The 21,855-nt window shown below is 41.8% G+C and overlaps 1 protein-coding gene across 1 annotated transcript in view; it reads left to right on the top strand.

The window, feature by feature from the left end:
• Positions 1 to 17,353, top strand: part of CRIM1 (cysteine rich transmembrane BMP regulator 1) — a 530,601-nt gene extending 513,248 nt beyond the window's left edge. The window contains exons 14-17 of the mRNA XM_075267494.1: positions 8,273 to 8,467; positions 8,955 to 9,074; positions 10,378 to 10,565; positions 12,421 to 17,353. Coding sequence (XP_075123595.1) covers positions 8,273 to 8,467; positions 8,955 to 9,074; positions 10,378 to 10,565; positions 12,421 to 12,597 — 680 coding nt within the window. The 3' untranslated portion in view covers positions 12,598 to 17,353. The remainder of the gene's footprint in view (positions 1 to 8,272; positions 8,468 to 8,954; positions 9,075 to 10,377; positions 10,566 to 12,420) is intronic.
• Positions 17,354 to 21,855: the final 4,502 nt, after the last annotated feature.

Raw genomic sequence — 21,855 nt, 5'->3', positions numbered from 1 at the left:
TTGACTATCAGCCTCAAGCAAGGCAAAAAAAGAACACATTTTAATATATTCATGAGGCTGAATAAAACAGCGGAACCTACAGAAAGGTTTTGTACGCCCTGGATAAATGACCAACAATATAGTCAGGCGGAAACGCTTGCAGAATGAATCCCTGTCCATTATACACTTGTAACTTTTACATGTGATTGGGATGGAGAGAGTGTAGTCACACAAAGGGGAGGCAGGCGCGGCGGCATTGATAGAAGCGTTCCTAATTAACATGTAGAGTAAAGCAATGGGAGGAAGGTTGCGGTAAATGAGACTGTAGATAATAAGGGGATATTCAAACATCACGGCGGTGGAGCAGCTTATTATAAACATCAGGTAACACATAATGAGTGATTCAAGGCGACTTGTAGGTATTTGTGTTGTTTTGCTGCATCTCATAGTTGAATTAATCAGGTGTAATTTAGATATCAAAATTGGTCATTTGCAGTGCCCTAGCGCCATCTAGTGGGCCACATAATGGCTGATACTAAGCTGTGTCTGATTTTCCATTTCCAAATAATTTGAGGGGTTTTTTTTATTTATCTTTATAATTTTTATACACGAAAAGACATATATTTGTGAACGTTGTGGTTGCATATGCTAGATATACAGCTAAGGAGACATGATAGAAGTGATAGAAATGTACTGGTAAGTGATTATTCTAGTCCCGTTCTATGTGTAACATCATATATATTCTATATAAGAGGGATGGACAAGAGGGTTTTTGAACGAGGCTATGACTTCTCTATGTTTATACAGGGGATGTTTCTATTATCAGTATTGTAGGGCTGCTGTAGGGTGTGTTAGTGTTTGCAATCTTTCTCCATACACCTACACATTATGGTGGCACAGACTAGAGAGTGGTGCGTTCACTGCCATAAATGCTCCTCTTCACATTGGGCATTGACAGCTTGTTCAGAAGCCTCATTGTCATGATGGGTTCACCAGACCAACACATATAACCGTTCATGTTTCTAGTTCTAAATAAAGTGAACCTGAAACATGGGAAATGCAGCACAGTCTGCCGGCATCATGTTGTAAAGCTACCTGCAATGTCTGCTTCTCACTTCCTGTATTTCTCTCCCCTGTCGTCCCTCCTGCTGAATGGGACACACAACACTTATACAGATCAGATAATATGCAGATGTTTGTACAGAAAGGACTCAGTGTTATCTATGTGTTTACATAGAGAGATAACAGACCCCACTTTATTAGCAAACTGTGTTTATGTGAATGGCACTAAGTGACATCACTTGCCCAATCTCCCAAGTCCGTGGTTACAGCAACGCAGTGTAAACAATGGGAGGAATAAGGTCACATAGCAGGCAAACAAAGCAGAATTTCCAAAGCAATATATTTAGAAAAAGGCTTCAATTTACTTAAGCTACCAGTATAGATAGGATCCTTAAGATGGGACAGCCCCTTTAAAACCTGACTTGTAAGCTTTCTGCAGCATTCTCTAGAGGGCGCTTAGAGGTTAAATACGTACTGTTGTAGTTTTATTGCAATGGAACATCATGTGCCCTCTAGTAGAGGATGTATATGCAGAAGATTTGGAACTCTGTATAAATAAAGCTAGGACCACTTTAAAGTTATATTCCTCCAGAACTATTTATACACTCCAGCTATATTGGGGAATGCACCATTATCCCCATCAGAAGTGAAGATCACCTTAGACACATGAATCCTTTTAAATATACAGCATATTGTAGCTGTACAGCGTACTGCCTGTAATACTAAAAGGAAAGTTCCAGCTACATCTGGTTGTTACTATATACTGTACTATATACTGCTCCTTCTTTACCTGATGTCACAAAGAAATATCCTGTATCTGCTTCAGCACTGTTCAGACCAGTCTCCCTGAAATCTTCTGTGGTAACATAGATGTTATTAAGCTTATAAAGGGTCCTTCCCATAATCCCACTATTCCAGGATAGGGGATAAATGTCTATCGCTGGAACCTCAGCAATCACAAAAACAGACGCCTACGAGTGACTCAGGCCAAGTGCATGAAGCAGTGGTGCAATGCTTGGCCCCCATTCAATTCACTTCTGTGAGACTGCTGGAGATCGCCACCCTGGATACCCCATAGGAGCGCTGGCTGAGCATGCATATGGGGCGCTCAGGGTCTCCCATCCTTTTGGTTGGATCCGGGACTCTTTTAGACTGACAATTAGTCCTAATTCCACATTTGTAGGTCTCATCCTTAGGATAGGTCATCCGTTGAATATCCATTGGGGTCCAACACCCGGGACCCTGTGGATCAACCATTTGAAGTAGCAGTGACGGTTCACAGATCATATGACATTTTATTTATTTATTTCGCTTATTTGTATATCGCCATCATACTCTGCAGCGCTGTACAGCCATTGAGAGTCACAGTGACTGAATATCACATTCATTGGTCACATGGCCTGATCACATCCCAGCTTCATACAAGAAAAAGAGTTGAACTGTGATAAGAAAGCATAGTTGCTACACAAATGTACATTGCTGTCCTTGGTAAGTACTGAAGTGTCTGCGGCCTTCATGCGCTGCAACAATGCTGCAACTTCTTCAAACAGCTGATCGGTTGGGGGCCCGGGTATTGAACCCTACTGATCTTTAATTGATGACCTCTTGTAAGGATAGACCATCAATTATAAAGCCTGGACAACCTCTTTAATATCGTCAGGCTGGGACATGAAAGAAGACCATTCATCACCTCCACCAACTCCTTAGCATCTGTTAATAGTTTGCTCCACTGATTCCAACAGAGATGGAATTTTTTCTCTACTCCCCATTGTTCCCAAACTATCAGCATAGTTATTTTTGTTGCCTGACATGATATTTATGCTCTATACTTTCAGGTGGATAGTGTCAGACAGGAGTGGACAGTAGCAGACAGGAGGGGACAATAGCAGACAGTAGGGGAGAAATGTCAGACAGGAGGGGACAGTAGCAGACAGGAGGGGACAGTGTCAGACAGGAGCAAATAGGAGGGGACAGTGTCAGACAGGAGGGGACAGTGTCAGACAGGAGGGGGGGCAGTGGCAGACAGGAGGGAACAGTGTCATACAGTAGCAGAAAGCAGGGGACAGTGTCAGACAGGAGGGGGGGCAGTGTCAGACAGGAGGGGACAGTAGCAGACAGGAGGGGACAGTGTCAGATAGGAGCAAACAGGAGGAGACAGTGTCAGACAGGAGGGGACAGTGTCAGACAGTAGCAGACAGGAGTGGACAGTGTCAGACAGGAGGGGACAATAGCAGACAGGAGGGGACAATAGCAGACAGGAGGGGACAGTGGCAGACAGTAGCAGACAGGAGGGGACAGTAGCAGACAGGAGGGGACAATAGCAGACAGGAGGGGACAATAGCAGACAGGAGGGGACAATAGCAGACAGGAGGGGACAGTGTCAGACAATAGCAGACAGGAGGGGACAGTGTCAGACAGTAGCAGGCAGGAGTGGACAGTGTCAGACAGGAGTGGACAGTAGCAGATAGGAGGGGACAATAGCAGACAGGAGGGCAGTGTCAGGCTTTGGGAGTTATTTAGAGCTCCAATCAGAGACAACCACTACGCGCATTATACGCCCCTAACGAACCATTGAAATGAATGGGCTCTGTTTTGAGCGCTCATATTCTAACACGTGTATATGTGCCAGAATTCCGCCCGTAAACTCCATGTGAACAGGACTTAAGGTAGCTAAAAAAGAAAGCAGCCAGAGATTGAGGAAGCGAGCGGTGACACCATTTAGTCACTGTCCTATTAGTATTCGCTAGGCCTGGTTTCTATGCCTCAGGTTCTGGGTTCTCAGACTGTATTAACATAAATATTAGCTCCACTGTAGATAAACACTGGGTTCTGAACGATGAAGCCCAGCTAATTATTCTATATATTAAAGTGACAGCCGATGCTTATCCTGTGCGCTCCTATCTCCCGTATCCCAGAACAGGAAGGCAACAATAGGTTTGTAAGCAAACAAGTCGAAAATATGCACAGCAATAAGGTGGCGACGGTGGCGGCAAATGATGCAATGTCATTTAAGGGTGAAACATTATTCAGCCTTAGATGCTAAAGTGTAGACATGACCAAATTTAAAGCAGTGCAGCAGATTGTATGATGTGGATGACTGTCACTAGCTGAGCGGCGCTGCGTGTTCATTGCTGCCATAGGCATTCCACACCTGCTGTTCATTTCATTTGAGATAATAAGACAGACAGAGCGGCTGCTGCACTTCCCCGAAACTACAATCTAACGCTGCTACTTCATATTAAAATGACCTTTCAGCTCACTAACTTTCAGTATTTTCTATACGGTGATTTGTCCTACTTTCATTTGTGTCCGCTCGCTGCTCTGTATGACGCCGGTTTTACTAAGCAAGCAGTTGTTGATGTGCTGACGCTGATGTTGTTATCTAACACCCTGAACTTGAGCTTACTCATGTCCTAATACTCTATTAATGTTCAGATTGGCTCCTAGTCATTGTACTGTTAACCTTCTATGCAACAAAAATGGGACCGGAAACATAATGGATTCTGTAGTGCGACTCTGCCCTATAGAGTCATGGGCACTCCATGTGCCGCCACATTATACTCCATTACAGTGGCGTAAAAGGGAATAGTCCGTCATGCTATCTGATAGAACAGGTCAATTTTTTTTAACTTCAGAAGATCAAACGCATATGTATGAACATATGTAGAATTGTATGGAAATGTTTGGGTGGTAAATATTGGGGCTCAGGCTCAGTGATTGTGTGAAGCCATAATAGGCTTGTAATAATTACTAAGAACTCCGACATATTGTAAGTACTGGGGAAAATAGATAAAAGGGAAAATCTGGTTTACAATGAGCCACCCCGTTCAGTAAGGACTTTGGAACTAGTACCCCTGTTAGGGGTGAAGGCCACAATCCCGGAGCATTGTTTCTCTGGACTATGATGAATGGCTCTTGTACTAGATCACTCGTCTTCTGTACTCTTCACGTACAACAGAAGAAATGAATGACATGACCCAAGTGGTCATTTTTTTGCATAGATCATAGATGATGATCTAAATCTTCATTCCGTTCCCTGGCTGCAGAGTCATAGCCGCAGATACATTTATTATTAAATGAAGTCTGGCCAAGACAAATTCTCCAGCGTCATTTTAAATGAAAGTTTGTTCTGAATTAGATCTTTCTAACCCAAACGGTATCACACTGTAACACAGTCACTTTTATGGAATATAAGTCATTCCCTCTGTTATTCCTTCCACATGAAGGAATAAATTGACAAAATTGACACTTGATTAGAGATGAGCGAACAGTGTTCTATCGAACACATATTCGATCGGCTATCAGGGTGTTCGCCATGTTCGAATCGAATCGAACACCACGTGGTAAAGTGCGCCAAAATTCGATTCCCCTCCCACCTTCCCTGGCGCCTTTTTTGCACCAATAACAGCGCAGGGGAGGTGGGACAGGAACTACGACACCGGGGGCATTGAAAAAAATTGGAAAAAGTCATTGGCTGCCGAAATCAGGTGACCTCCATTTTAGACGAATAGTGGATTTCAAATCCGGGTCATATGAGAATGTGAACTTTGTGACTATGAGACAGGGATAGCTGTACAGGCAGGGATAGCTAGGGATAACCTTTATTTAGGGGGGAATGTTATTAAAAATAACTTTTTGGGGCTCTATCGGGTGTGTAATTGTGATTTTTGTGAGATAAACTTTTTCCCATAGGGATGCATTGGCCAGCGCTGATTGGCCGAATTCCGTACTCTGGCCAATCAGTGCTGGCCAATGCATTCTATTAGCTTGATGAAGCAGAGTGTGCACAAGGGTTCAAGCGCACCCTCGGCTCTGATGTAGCAGAGCCTAGGCTGCACAAGGGTTCAAGCGCACCCTCGGCTCTGATGTAGGAGAGCCGAGGGTGCACTTGAACCCTTGTGCACCCTCGGCTCTGCTACATCAGAGCCGAGGGTGCGCTTGAACCCTTGTGCACACTCTGCTTCATCAAGCTAATAGAATGCATTGGCCAGTTCTGATTGGCCAGAGTACGGAATTCGGCCAATCAGCGCTGGCTCTGCTGGAGGAGGCGGAGTCTAAGATCGCTCCACACCAGTCTCCATTCAGGTCCGTCCTTAGACTCCGCCTCCTCCAGCAGAGCCAGCGCTGATTGGCCGAATTCCGTACTCTGGCCAATCAGCACTGGCTAATGCATTGTATTGGCGTGATGAAGCAGTGCTGAATGTGTGTGCTTAGCACACACATTCAGCTCTACTTCATCGGGCTAATAGAATGCATTGGCCAATCAGCGCTGGCCAATGCATTCTATTAGCGTGAACTGAGTTTGCACAGGGGTTCTAGTGCACCCTCGGCTCTGCTACATCAGATTGCTACATCTGATGTAGCAGTGCCGAGTGTGCATCAGATGTGTAGTTGAGCAAAACTGACTCAGCACTGCTAAGTCTCTGCATTCGCATAGGAATGCATTGGCCAGCCTTCGGCCAATCAGCGCTGGCTCTGCCGGAGGAGGCGGAGTCTAAGGTCGGACCTGAATGGAGACTGGTGTGGAGCGATCTTAGACTCCGCCTCCTCCAGCAGAGCCAGCGCTGATTGGTCGAGTTCCGTACTCTGGCCAATCAGCACTGGCCAATGCATTTCTATGGGGAAAAGTTAGCTTGCGAAAATCGCAAACTGACAGGGATTTCCATTAAATAAAGTGACTTTTATGCCCCCAGACATGCTTCCCCTGCTGTCCCAGTGTCATTCCAGGGTGTTGGTATCATTTCCTGGGGTGTCATAGTGGACTTGGTGACCCTCCAGACACGAATTTGGGTTTCCCCCTTAACGAGTATATGTTCCCCATAGACTATAATGGGGTTCGAAAACCGTTCGAACACTCGAACAGTGAGCGGCTGTTCGAATCGAATTTCGAACCTCGAACATTTTAGTGTTCGCTCATCTCTACACTTGATGTTACCAGTTGGGGGAAGTGTCTGTATACACTGACAATGTCCATTCAGTGATGACAGTGCCACACCCCTTTGGCCAAATAAATGGAAACACCCACTTGTTAGTTTATTCTTAGATTTCTAGAAGGAATACCAGCAAAGCACAGGAGCCAATGGGGGAATGTAAGGATATGTGACTAGTGTCGCACCATGCAGAAAACACATGGACCCCATTATAGCCTATGGGGTCCGCGTGCTTTCATTGTTCACCGCTTTTTAATGTGTTCAATATTCCGTTCGGGGGATCCCCAAGCGGACTCCCCAAATGGAATACCGAACCCAGATATGAACCCGGCCTCAGACATACTTGGTGTATTGAAATATCAGGGCGTATGATGGCAGTACTTTTCCACTGTTGCTGTGATTTTTGCAGGGTAACTTGGTTTACAGAAGTTGCTTTTGTCCTTTTTACCATTCTGTGCCCATCACCACACTCATAGTATTTGCACAACAGCCCAGCACTTGTATTATTATCATATAAACCATAGAAATCTATCGTTGCCAGTGGTATACTATGGATTAGACACTGGATACGGGATAATAGTATACCATCATTGTGTTTGACCTTTGAGTTAAGTGCTCACTTTCCATATTTTTATTTAAGGCTTAAGGTATATTAAGATACGTGCGGCCTGCAGAATCTGTACTTTATACAGTATGTGGAGCGTTCCTGGATAATAAGTCCTTATCACCAGTTATACGAATAGCAATATAGCAGTTTCTGAATCTGCACAATATTTCCATTTTCCCTTGCTGGGGCTTAGTAGACTGAAATATATTAGTAAGGGTCCTATCGCAGAAGTCACCTGGTTTGTTTTGCTTGTGATTTGTTCATGCCTTGTATTAAAATTGTAATTTTTAATGGTACATTTAACCTTCTATAAATGTAAGTTTCCAAGGTTCATTGTGTAATGTGGACAATACAAACGTCTACTGCATCTTACTAGGCTGTACAGCAGAAGTTGCCAACATGACGCCACTTATGTGACATCACTTCCTGCCTTGCAGCTATTGGCTAGAACTCCACCTCCCAGACTTCCTGCCGCCCCTCACCCACCCTGCCCACTGAAAAGTCTTTGCTCCCCCTCACCCTGATTTCTGTTGCACAGTGAAGAGGATACTGCCAAATATGATGTCTCTGTAATATATAGTAATGTTGCTGCATGTAGTAGATAATATATATCAGCCCTCCAAACTACTCTATAGGTAACGAGAATGCGTCTCATATTTATAACTCTTTTATGTATAATTGTTTGTCATTTCAGAAGATACAATTCCAAAGAAAGTTGTCTGCCACTTCAACGGCAAAACCTACGCAGATGAGGAGAGATGGGACATTGACAGCTGCACGCACTGCTACTGTTTGCAGGGACAGACCCTCTGCTCCACAGTCAGTTGCCCCCCTTTGCCCTGCGTAGAACCAATAAACGTAGAAGGAAGCTGCTGTCCCATGTGTCCAGGTAACTATAGCTGACTTTCTGAATGTGGATGACTATATACTGTAGAAGCTTGGTTCCTATAGCCTGCATTGTTGCATTACTCACCTTGTATTAAAGCCAAGTTGCAGCCTGTAAGTCCATAACAATAATCTTCCATAATAATATACTGAATCTGAGAGCGCTAGCCTTGGAAGTTGTCACCTTTTACAATATTTTGCAGGTCTGCGTGAAAAAATGTCCATGTCCAGTAACTATTAAGGGTCATAAAAGATCCAAGTACATGAGAAAATTCCTTCCAAGTGTATAAGTACCTATAGTACAGAGTGTACAGTTACAAATGGATCACAGAGTAGCCATCTATTCTGGCTCATAGGTTTTTCTATCAGGGTACTCTCCTATGTGTCTCCATATATGTCTCCATAAGACGGTCCCTATACTTGTATATACAGGACACAGTTGCTTTTACAAAAAACAAAGGGTGTGCATAAATAGAGTTTGTGTTTTGCAGAGATGTATATTCCTGAGCCCACAAACATCCCTATTGAGAAGACGAATCACAGAGGAAGAAACGATCACGACTTTCCTCACTGGCCAACACCAAGTGAGAATGACATTCACCACCATAGAGGTGAGGACCCCATACCGTTTACATTGTTTTCAGGTGGTACTCTATGACCGCCATATGTAGCCGAAACTACTGTAAGTACAAACTGGACCAAGAGTAAGTACTTCAGCGATTCCAGTTCATAAACGTGGAAATTGAAGCTCCACAAGCGGTGCGGCTACATGAATGTTCTGTATTAAGCAGTAGTAATTGAGTTGCTATTATTACTCGAGGTTTCTCTTTATTTTTTTGCTTTGTCTTTTCTAGACTTGTCATAGTGATATTGTGCAGATCTAAGTCCTCATCCACATCAGTGCACGTTCCATACATGTGAACATAGATGTGGAAAGGAATTGAAAGCCGCACAGTTTCGCTATGACAAGGCTGAACATGGTAATAGCAAAGACATTAAATGTTGTCATAGGGACATGGAAGCAGAAAAGCTTCGGGAAAATCGTCTCTACATTTAAGCGTTGACGCAGAAGGAAAGAAATCAAATGTTCCAGTTTTCTTGTCCACTAAATGGCCTATTTATTAAGCAGTTCCATCCCAGTATTTACATCCATTACTAGGACCATAGGGCGAGATGCTCTGGCGCAGTTTATGACTTCTTTCTTCTACGTCTACCATTATGTAATATTGCCGATAGGGAACCCATCATGTTGAGAATGCAGTCCAGGATGCAATCCGCATGTTACAGGGCGCGTGATTCTGAACAGATTGATATACAGTGTAAACCTGATTGGAAAAAAACACCCAAAATTGCATTAAAAAGTGGTCTTCTAAGGGTGAGGTCTCCTCAAAGAAGATGGTTAATATGGAAAACTGAAAATCCATCACAGAACATGTGATCGGGGTAAGGCGGGTGGTCTTCTGAAGGAGATGGTCTTCTGGAGAGGTTTCACTATATACTGTAGTTTAGGGTCAGGGGATAATAACACTCCTTAGTGAGTGGGCACCTTTGCAGGCGTATGGAGACTTACAAGCCATTTTTGCTCCACTGGGGGATTATGGGAAATATGCAAATCTGATATCCAGGATCTAATTTGGAAAACAGCGCCTCTGTTCTCTGCCTGCCATGATGTTAAGGGGGCTGTCCTAACAGGCGACAAACAGAGGCGATGTTTTCCAAATTAGATCCTGGAAATCAGATTTGCAGATTCCCCATACTGTAGCTTAGTAATATTCATTATCTCTTGTTGTCTAGCATATCTTAGTTTTACAGTAACTCCGTGACAACATGGCAACCTTTATACTGATTAGTATGAACTTTTCTTATTGATGGTGGATGACGATACTGAATTGTTTTTACAATATATTCGTCCAGAACTGGGTCATCTTAAAGTGAACTACAGGGAAGGAGACAGACCTCAGCCCAGCAAGGACACATCGCTTCACTCTGTTGCCTGGGTGGCCATCCCAATATTGACAGCTTTGATTATCATCATAGTCCTTCTTCTAATAAACAAGAAAAAGCAATGGATTCCAGTACCCTGTTACCGGACACCTACAAAGGTACAAGCGTTGAATACAGTATATGTCCTATAATAGACACCATTATACTGTTACACCATATACACATAACATAACCATTATACATAGGGTGGTACAATAAGTACATGTATTATGTCTGGGTTCTATATAGATGTTCTTTGAGAGACCCAATCCTATCCCGGCTTAAAGGAAATGTTCTTAATTGGAAGAAGCCCCCACCTCACATGTGTTACATTCATTCATTGACTGTGTCCGATATTGCAGTTCAGCCCCATTCAAGTGAATGCTGATAGACTGTTTCTAGAATAAATAGCAGATCATTTTTCTCATCTCAGACAAACCCCTTAAAAATCTTATTGAGATCTAACGTTTATGTGACTTTCATCCCGTACCTTACAGCAGACATCTGAAAGCACCGTTATTGCAAATCAGAAAGAAGGAAATGTTCTAAAATCCAAATTACTCACCTGTTTAACCCCTGCTGTGCTAGCTGCTGATGGTCCAGTGGACATGCTGGTCTTAGCTCACGTTCCTGGAGCGATGAGATGCTGCACATACATTGCAGCCAGTTAGTAGCGTAATATTGATGATATTGTATACGCCATGTGATTGGCGGTAGTAGTCATGTGCATGTACGGCATGTCATTGCTCCAGAAAAGTAAACGAGCACCAGCAGAGCCTCAGTTTTGGAGCTACAGGGAGCGTAAAAGGTGCAGCAAACAAGTTATCTGCTGCTGCCGCAATATATGGCAGACATATAAGTAGAAATAGTAATAGTCTAGTCTTGCATATCAGCTAAATAATGGTCCTTGTACAATGGTACTGGAACACATGGTAAAGGTACCCTGGTAATTGGACATAATTCACATCTGCATATCCTGATCAGCCCGGACATTCAGATATAATAATGTGCACTTTACATATATTCAATTGTCTGTTAGCAGCCGAGTGTTGGTCATTAAATGCCAATCCAGAAGCCTTGTACAGCACAGGCTCATAGACAAGCGTCCCTCTCCTGCTACCTTGTGGAAGAGGAGTAGGTTAAAGCAGTCGACTAGAAACCTAATATCGTGAATATTTGAATTTCGGCCCAAGGCAATACTGCTTCTCGCTTTGCATGTCTGCTCACACTGTCACATTCAGAACATTCCACAGGGGAACACAAGATTTAGGTGTTTCAAGGGAATGTTAGCATTTTTACTGTGGGCTTAACCCATTCCATGCACAAAACAGATGAAAATGCTAAGCAGCAAACCTCGGTGTTATACGGTAAACAGATTGCACTTACACCATAAGGATCTAGTCATAGCTTAGCTCTTCTTCACCTTGGGCAAGGATTTACTTTGCTGCCCTTGTCTTATATTAAAGTATCCTAGCCATAGCAGAGTCGCTGGTTGGCTCCCCCTTGGCACCAATGTCTATGCTCATGCCCACATGACTCCCCTTAGCTATGTCACTCAGGTCTCTGTGTCAGCGAAAATTGGCCTTCCATTGTTTTTTGAGCATTTTAATAAAATGATACATTCTTACCAAACTTAGCTACTGTTTATTAAAGGGATGTCTGAGATGAGAGAAAAAAGTTAGTTTTTTCAAGCTGTAACACTAGCTGATGGTATTTCTGACTTTCATGAAGAGTCCTCCATGCATGTGCAACCACGTCCACTAGTCGGCCATTAAGGATTGACTTAAAAGTTTAGTTCAGTTTAGACTACCTCTTGTAAATCACTACATCTTACATGTATTCCTCTGGCCCATGCTGGAAATATTTTATTTTGATTCATTTTAGACTGTGTACAGTAACAACCATGTCTGCATTTGTGTTCCAGATGTAAAAAATTGTCTGCAAGTACTAACGGTAAAATTTTGTGTCCAACAGCCAACCTGCCTGAACAACCAGTTGGTTTATGTGGACTGCAAGAAAGGGACTAGGGTACAAGTGGACAGCTCACAAAGGATGCTAAGAATGGCTGACCCAGACTCTAGATACAGTGGCTTCTACAGTATGCAAAAACAGAACAACCTCCAGGCAGATAATTTCTATCAAACTGTGTGAGGATCGCCAAGACTTCTATCACATGGACTTTCCTTATGATAAAAGGAAAATAAAACAGACAAGAGGATGGGAAAAAAAGACTAAAGCCTGCTATACAAAAAAAAAAACTAGAACAGTGCACTTGCTTATTGGATTGTGTGACATGTACAGTCGAGACCTTACCGAGATGAACTCTTGTCTCCTGCAATGTGCCAAAACAAACATTCCCACTTTCCCTTTGTAACAACTGACCAAGTGTTTTCTTAGAACCAAAGTTTGGAGGACTGGCTTATGCGTATCTGCTTGTAACATAGCTGTAGAGATGTTTTCTTTTTTTCAGGTTGGCTGGGGACGTAGTTTGGGGGTAACGACAAAGGAGAGGTCACAGGAGCTTAATCGGACGCAGGAAGGAGGCGGTTATGTATAGAGGGGCGCCAAATTTCTTCTCACAAAGTTGCTCATACTGGTGAGAGTGGTAGTGCCCCTGCCCCATTCAAAGACATTGGCTTCTCCTGCATCTCAGAATCTATACCACGAGAAAACTATGCCGAAAAATAGAGTGGTCTTACAAATTTTTTGCTACAGGTTGTCACACACACAAGATGCTATGTACAAACCACAGCCATGTTCGAGCTGCAAATAATTCTTTTTCTAAGCTGATCTCTCTTCACATGTACAATACAAACAATGATGTTAAAGAAATTAAAAAAAAACATGCAAAAAGCAGACGATAGCTGCAGTAAGGTAGACGTAATGGGTAAGGTTCTAGAACAATAGAAAATGTGCTGCTTTTTTTTTTCTTTTTTTTTTTTTGTAATAAATTTTATTTGACTTTAGCGATTGGCCAGTTGGATTAAGGTAAAATTACAGAGGGCTTAGTAGGTGGTTTTTTTTCATATATAAATATATATATCTATATCTGAGCACTGGATTTTTATTTTTATTTTTCCGGAGAGCAGTATTTCATTAAGACCTTCACCAAATACTGTTCTAATATTTTCTTTTATAATCGGGTGTTGTTGTTGAATCCATTTTATTTTTGTTCCTTATTTTTTTTTCTTTTTTCGTGTGTGTGTGTGTGCGAGTGAACATACGTGTGTGTGATTTTTTTCGTTGCATTTTTATTTTATTTTTTGCGCTACCAAGAGAAGGATTGAAATTGCTATTAACTTTTGTTGATGCTGGAGAGGCGCTGGTTTTAGGAGACAAAAAAAAGGAAAGCCATTGGCATCAGCTTGCTGGAAAAAAAAATAACTTGTGCTTCAAATAAGTGGAGGCGGGGGGGGGGGAGAGCATTTTTTTGATTCCATTTATTTTTATTTTTTATTCTTTCTTTTCAGTCGATTTAGTTTTAAGTTACTGGTTGTGCAAATTAGAAAAAAAAAATGCTACCCTGTTTTGGAGTTGCTTAATTTTTTTTTATAGTATTCAAGCACCTTTTTTTCAAAGCTGAGTTCAAAAAACAAAAAAACAAAAAAAAGGCAAAAGTTACAAAAAAAAACTAAGTAAATAAGAGAAGAAGCTTCTTCAAACGTTAGCATTATAGGAATATTTATGTAAATGTATATTATGCTAAAATGACAAAGTATTTGTATATATATTATATATATATAAAATATATATATATATAATTTTATATGTTTTTTTTTCCTGTTGAATGTATTTTTAACCAAGAAAGAGAAATTTACCCGTAAAAGATACATTAAAAACCAGCATTCCATACCAATGCTTAACTGCTTGTCAGTTCAGATAAGGATGCAGGCATTTTTTATTCTACCTACTGTTTTACTTTTCTTTTGTGTTTGTGTGTGCTTTTTTGTCTCTGTAACGGTTCACGTGTATTTGCGTGAATATGCATTATGTAAAATGTGTGTATATGTCCGTGTGAACCTGAAAACCACAGTGACTTCAGCAATAAGCAAAAGTCCTGCTACTTTGGATATTGAGTTGGGGGGAGGGGCTTTTAATTTATTATACAGTATATTCTTCTGTTTTGCTATGTTCTCTGTTTTGCTGAACAAGCCCAGGAACTGGACTTGGTTGTTTGGTATTGTGAGGTGAAATTCAGTGGAATCAGATATGGAAGGAATACATTGCAACTATATCATTGGAAAAAAAAAAAAAAAAAGACTTGTGGGACTTGAGAAAAGCTTAGGCCTTGTTCATGATCATACGTTATGACCCTGCATAGATGAGATCAGAGTTAAAAGGGGCTACTAGGACCCCTAATAGCCCCCTGTGTCATGAGTAATGTGGGGAATAATGTCACGTGAGCATTGCCTTGGAATGTTTTTATTCCCATTAAAAAATTCTATTCCTTTAGTAAAAAAAAAAAAAACTAACCGTACACGTTGCTGGAGTCATCCAAACAGACTGATCTTTCCTCAGACGTACCAGATGCAATGAGGAAATACCAGACGCAGAATAAATTAGAGATCACACATGTGGCCAAAGCACAAGCGTTGCCCGTTGTTCACACCCAGTAGTGTGCAGATGCAATGTGTATTAGTAGAATAGAGGCTGCTTCATGTTGGATATTCTTTACAATATTACCTGCAGAGTATATGCAGAAAATACATGTGTGTCTATAGAAATATACGCATATATACACAGTCATGTGGAAAATGGACAACCCATTGTAACGTCATGGAACAAAAAAACAATAACAGCTCAGCTATGTCATTTATTGAACAAAAAATTCCCAGATTCACCATTTTCTTCTATTAGGAGGAATCTAACTTGGTATTACGCACTGATGGAACAATGGAGGGCTTCTTATAACAGTCTGCTAGTCTTTGACATTGTCTAGGATGTTTCGTTCCATTTTCTAAGGTGTGCTGTTTCTTGGTGGACTTACAGGTATGTGCAGGTCAATGCCCTACTGCATGGTCTACATCATCTGACAATGATGAATCCATCTTGTATTCTGGAATGGTCCTAATACATGCCCAGCAGATCCAGATCATAAGGGCTAGTTCACTCCGCGGAAACCTTTTCTGCCATCGTCTTTTTCACGCATCTTGCCGATGTAGTGCATCTGACTCCTGATTAGGCCCGGATGAATGGGCCTAATCAGGAAGGGGTCCCGAACCGCAGACGCCGTGGCTGACTCCGTCTGACGATAGCGCGTATTGTTTTGTTTTTTTTCTGGTAGCTGAAAAAAATCGCTAGCGGAAAAAACTGCTAGTGGCTTCCATTGAAATGAATGGAAGGCGAATTCCACCTCAGAACCCGCCTGCAATAACCTCAGTGTGAACATCCTCTAATTTTTCCATCACCATGCTTTATTTGTGGTATCAGACCAGGCCATACACATTTCAGTCCATGCCAACCAAAACAGTCATTTGAACTGACCACATATGGTCAGTGAAACCAGACGCAGGGCCATTGGTCTTTCTGGAATCGTTCTTTCAAGGAAAGTTAGTTTGTGAGCAAGAGATCTTTCGGAGGAATGAGAGATCCTCTGTCAAACTATCAAAGAAAAACTTGGATATGGACAATTTCTCTTTATAAGATGGCAGAGTCTTAATAAGTCACCAGAAGAATATTTTTCAGGATCGTTTTCCCTCATTTTGACCAGCTTAGTGGGTAAACCATTATTTTTGGCCTTATATTTTTTATGGACGGCCAAAGTTTTCCTCTTACTCTTTTCCCGTGTAGATCTAATATGCGTCACTTCTTCCTAGTAATAGACTCTAGTAATGTGATTCTCAGAGACCATTCAACATCTTGTGTTCTGCTCTTGGGTTATATTTGCTGGGACGGCCTGGCCAGGCTAGTTGCCAGTTGTGTAAAATCTTCAGTTTCCCATAAAGTGGAATCATTGATGTGTTTTTGTATGGTGATTTTTTTTTTTAGATTATTTTCAAGATTAATAGACATCTAAAACCTTTCTGAAGAGTTCTTTGGATCTAGCCATGCTTATATCAACCTGAAGCAATAAGCATGAAACCTTACTGTCTGAGGCAGGGGTGAACCTACCCCTTTCGCCGCCCGAGGCGAAACTACAGAAAGCCGCCCCCCTCCCCCGGGAGGAGGGGGCGTGGCGGAGCGAAGGGGCGTGGCAAATGGGGGCGGGGCTTAGCACCGTTCGCAGGCAGAGAGCAGGCACAGAGAGGACCTGCTCTCTGCCTGAGCGTGAGGGGAGGCTGCTCCCTGGGGCCCTGGCATAGCGCCGCCTGAAGCGGTCGCTTCAGGTCGCCTCATGGGAGGTGCGGTGCTGGTCTGAGGTTAAGGCTGAGGCTCCACGTTGCAGAAGCGCAGCTTTTTTTGTTGCGGTTTTTTGAGCCAAAGCCAGGAGCAAATTGAGAGGAAGGGAGAAGTCTAAGAACTTCCTAGATATTTCCCATTCCTTTTGTAGCCATTCTTGGCTTTGGCTCAAAAAACTGCAACAAAATCTGCAACAAAAAAAGCTGCGTTTCTGCAACGTTGCGCCACAGCCTAAAGGAGATAAGAAAGCTTTCCCCAAAACCTTGTAGAATAAAATGTAGCATTACAGAAATAAATGAATATGTCCTAAGTAGTGTTGAGCGAGTAGTATTCAATCGAATACCTCACTAATCTTAGTGTACCGTCACTCGGTCAAAACGTTTGGTGCCAGGAAAAGGCTTCTCATAGCCATAATACAAAGAAATAAATTTCCTGCACTCAAATTTATGCTTCCAAATATTGTGAACTTTTATTTACATCCGACAAAAACGTTTCGGTCATATACAGACCTTCTTCAGTTTGTCGGTAGAGTATTGTGGAAGGTGGAAGCTCAAAGGTATCCAGATAAAATGGGGTCATCTTATCTGGATACCTTTGAGCTTCCACCTTCCACAATACTCTACCGACAAACTGAAGAAGGTCTGTATATGACCGAAACGTTTTTGTCGGATGTAAATAAAAGTTCACAATATTTGGAAGCATTAATTTGAGTGCAGGAAATTTATTTCTTTTCAATCGAATACCTCGTCGGCATAGGAATGTGTGTAATCGGACGAACACCAAGGGGGTTAAATGCTTCGACTATTTGATGCGTTTAACCCCTTGGGGTTCGGCCGATTACACGCATTCCTATGCCGGCAAGGTATTCGATCGAATACTACTCACTCAACACTAGTCCTAAGGATGTTCTAATCATTCACACCTGGTTTGGTACATTCAATTCTAATTCTAGCTCTTTAAGACAATGAAACGCCATCTCTGGGTTATTTCTGCCAAAGGGGCAATACCAGATTACTTAGCTATTTACTTTCGCACAGAATAAGTTGCATATCTGTGGATGCTTTAAGAGTAAAAACTTAGCACCTCTCCTTGGGATAGTTGGCAAGTGTCTGCTCACTGAGTCTGGTCCCATTGCTGGAACGCCTACGATCACAAGATAGGGGGGACTTGTGACGACTGTTTAAATGCACCACCAGATAGTAAGATAGCCGAGTACAGTGCCGTGCTATTCTTACTAGTCCTATAGATTTTATATAGTCATGGGGAACATGGGACCCCCAGACATCACTTTTGGTTCTGCAAAACCCCTTTCATATATTTCTTCAAAGTCCGTTTTTTAGGCAGATTTTCATCTGGTTTCATATACAAAAGATATTGCAGTGCAGGGCAGGATCGGTTATCCAACAGATACCAACAGTACATGACAGAACGCATTGATTTCTAATGGGATCTGTCATGGCGTCCATCATATTGCGCTATTTTTCCAGATTGAAGCCTTTAATGCTGATATGAACTAAAACGTCACCTACATCACCTTTATCTTCATGTACAGATATCACTATGATCCAATACTGATATGTCCACAAAACTTTACATGGGGTGTCCTCCGTTTTCCACATGACTGCCTATATAGGTACACACTCTCCTCGTACTGCAATGAACAGCGTTCCTTTGTACAATAATTCCTCTGCACTTTGGCTAATATGTAGCTTGGATTAGACAGTGAAAAGAATTGAGGTTCTGAACTATATCTAGATCAAGCCATGAACACATTATAAATCTATTTAAATATATTTCTGAGTGTTATAAATGCTGTTTCAGATAGGAACAAATAGTATTTTTCTATGCTTTTCCTTCAAGTGTCATAAAAATAACAATAAACGTACAAAGAAATCGAATCTTTATTGGACAGATTTCGATCTATTAAACTAATTCAATAAAATCATTCATTTGCCGTTTGAAGTCCTATTCCCATGGATATGTCTTTATTAAGTAGAAGTGTTTAGTGAGCAATTTCCTGCTCTCCTGCTGTGTATATATGTAGTCAAGTAGATTTCTTTTGCTAAAGGGGTCCTATACTACATGGTAATAGTATCCATAAGGAAGGGCGTATGTATAGAGGCAACGCCACTGGAGCCTATGGAGAGAGGACGCGTAGGGACGTGATCACCTCTGGTGGCGTCATGTCAGCAAACAAGCAAGTGGGAAATTATACGGAAAGCCAAGATTACATCGGTCAATATATCGGTCCTAATAATGGCCGTGGCTATGGACCCACCATATACGCCACCACCTATAGGCTAGAATCTGGAAAGGGAACTATTTTAGAATATTCATTATTTTGTAATCTTGCACCTTCCCCTCCTACAGGCAACATAAGGATGGGAATTATAGTACAAAGCGTCTTGACAAAATCTCCTCCTGACTCCAGCCTGTGGTCACTATTACCACATAGGACCCCCGCTGAAATAGAAGTTTAAGCAAAGACTATGACAATGGAAAATGTATTTACTGTTGGTGGACGCACACAAATGTCTGCACTTTAAGGGAGCCTTCACACGGAGTAAACGCGCGTGTATTTTTGCAAAATACACGTGTAAAAATAAGACTCCCATTGACTTCAATGATATTTTTTACACGTGTAAAAATACACCTGTAAAATGTCATTGAAGTCAATGGGGGTCTTATTTTTACACGTGTATTTTGCAAAAATACACACGCGTTTACTCCGTGTGAAGGTTCCCTTACAGAATCTCTATTAATGTTGCTTTGCTTGTAGAGTTACATTTTTGGTCTTGTTGTTAAACTTTTTGTTTGGGGCTTATTCAGGCTCTGTTCATACTGGTGAAGGGTTTTATACAAAAAAAAAAAAAAAATAGGCTTGTCGTGAAAAACATCTACATAGTTACACAGTAGATGAGGTGGGGTGAAGACATCAGTCCATCAACTCCAACCTATAACCCTACAATCCCCTATAGTGTTGATCCAGGGGATCCTATAAATGAATAGGATTTCTTTGTGAAAGGCTTCATTAAAAACAGAAGCCATGACATAAGTGTGAACAGAACCTAATTGATAATGTACAATCGTACGGCTGTAGCTCTGTTACTGATCTCGGGTATATGAAAAATTTCTTTTGGGTTAATTTTTATATACTGTTTTAAAGGGCAAATCCTACAAGCCATTCTGTGGTATGATCCAGCAAGTTATTCTAGCAAGCACCGTGTCATTACAGAGACCCCCATTGGGCCGTAGATGTCTGTCCTCCTGGAATTGCTAATGTTGTCTTTCATTCTCATTGTATCTTGATGCGACGAGTGAATTAAAGGAGTTCTATGGTTTTCTTGTGCCAGAATATCTGGAGGGAGATATAAAACTGACACTTACTGGATACAGAGCAGATCTTGTTGACCTCAGCGACTTCTTAAGTGTTCTCTATGGATATGATGCCCCAATGGGGGCTGATACAGAGAGATCTAGGCATAGCCTATACATAAAGCAGCATGTACATAAAGATTTAACCCTTACACCTTACGATTGTCTCTCTAAAGCAGGACGTAACATGGCACATGTGCTCCGTTATGTAGTAATATTGCTCAGAAACCATAGAAGCCCTTTAAGGGGTAAATATAGTGCAGGGGGGATATCATGACAATTAGAGGAGTGTGGTCTAGAGTTTGTGACGTTTGTCTGTGTGTTTTTTATAGCACCAATATGCAAATGCCAACACCATCTAAGTACACTAAAGTGCAGTTTTCGAACGGTGACATTACCCACGTCAAGGCCGTTTGGGTGATTTGACCAGTTTATGCAAATGGCTGTCATTGTGTTGGACAGACGTACATGTCCTGCCGACTGTAGCTATTCTGTGCCTTATTCCTAACACCGATCCTGATGCCCACTTGGAGTCCTTTATACTGTAACTAGATTGTATTGTGCAGCTTTTTTACATGGTCCTATGTATAGCTTCATATATCCAGTAGTGGTGGATATTATGTAACGGTGAAGGTATTTTCTATATTCACACACAATCTGCTTTTATGTACCTTTTGGGGTCCTAATGCTATGTATATACAGTAAGATAAGCTGACGAGAATATGATCCACGATACGGCAGAGCTTGTGACATAAAACCGCTGAATTACCTACGGTATAGCGTCTAGTTTAGCGCTCATCTACAGTAGCTGAGTTGTGTTGTTACTTTAATATTGTCAGTTTAGTGGTGTCAGGCTGACATTGTGAATATTCATCGCACATAGGTTAGACCAGGACATACACCGGAAATCTGGAGTCCAGAGCAGAGCTAGGAACGTGTCTCATGCCCACGGAGAGCGCCATATACATTTTTAACGTCCGTAACTATTTTATGACATTTTTATACAAGTCAAAGCTTCATTTTTGAAACCTAGAGATGTGAATGCCTGGATTTCCTTCACACCATCATTGATCACTAGATAAGGCAGGATTCACACTACACTGTTTAGAGCCTTCCATTGGATTGGAGAGGCAGAGTAGCATGCATCCTCATCAACAACTAAACCACTGAGACCCAACAGAGCCAAGTCACTGACACCATTGGTGTCCATAGGATGGATATAGCGGTGCCATCATGACTTACAGTCCTATGAAAAAGTTTGGGCACCCCTATTAATCTTAATCATTTTTAGTTCTAAATATTTTGGTATTTGCAACAGCCATTTCAGTTTGATATATCTAATAACTGATGGACACAGTAATATTTCAGGATTGAAATGAGGTTTATTGTACTAACAGAAAATGTGCAATATGCATTAAACCAAAATTTGACCGGTGCAAAAGTATGGGCACCTCAACAGAAAAGTGACATTAATATTTAGTAGATCCTCCTTTTGCAAAGATAACAGCCTCTAGTCGCTTCCTGTAGCTTTTAATCAGTTCCTGGATCCTGGATAAAGGTATTTTGGACAAACAATTCAAGTTCAGTTAAGTTAGATGGTCGCCGAGCATGGACAGCCCGCTTCCAATGATCCCACAGATGTTCAATGATATTCAGGTCTGGGGACTGGGATGGCCATTCCAGAACATTGTAATT

This window comes from Leptodactylus fuscus, chromosome 3, assembly GCF_031893055.1.
Source record: "Leptodactylus fuscus isolate aLepFus1 chromosome 3, aLepFus1.hap2, whole genome shotgun sequence".
Lineage (NCBI taxonomy): Eukaryota > Metazoa > Chordata > Amphibia > Anura > Leptodactylidae > Leptodactylus > Leptodactylus fuscus.
This window is presented reverse-complemented; position numbering and strand designations above follow the sequence as displayed.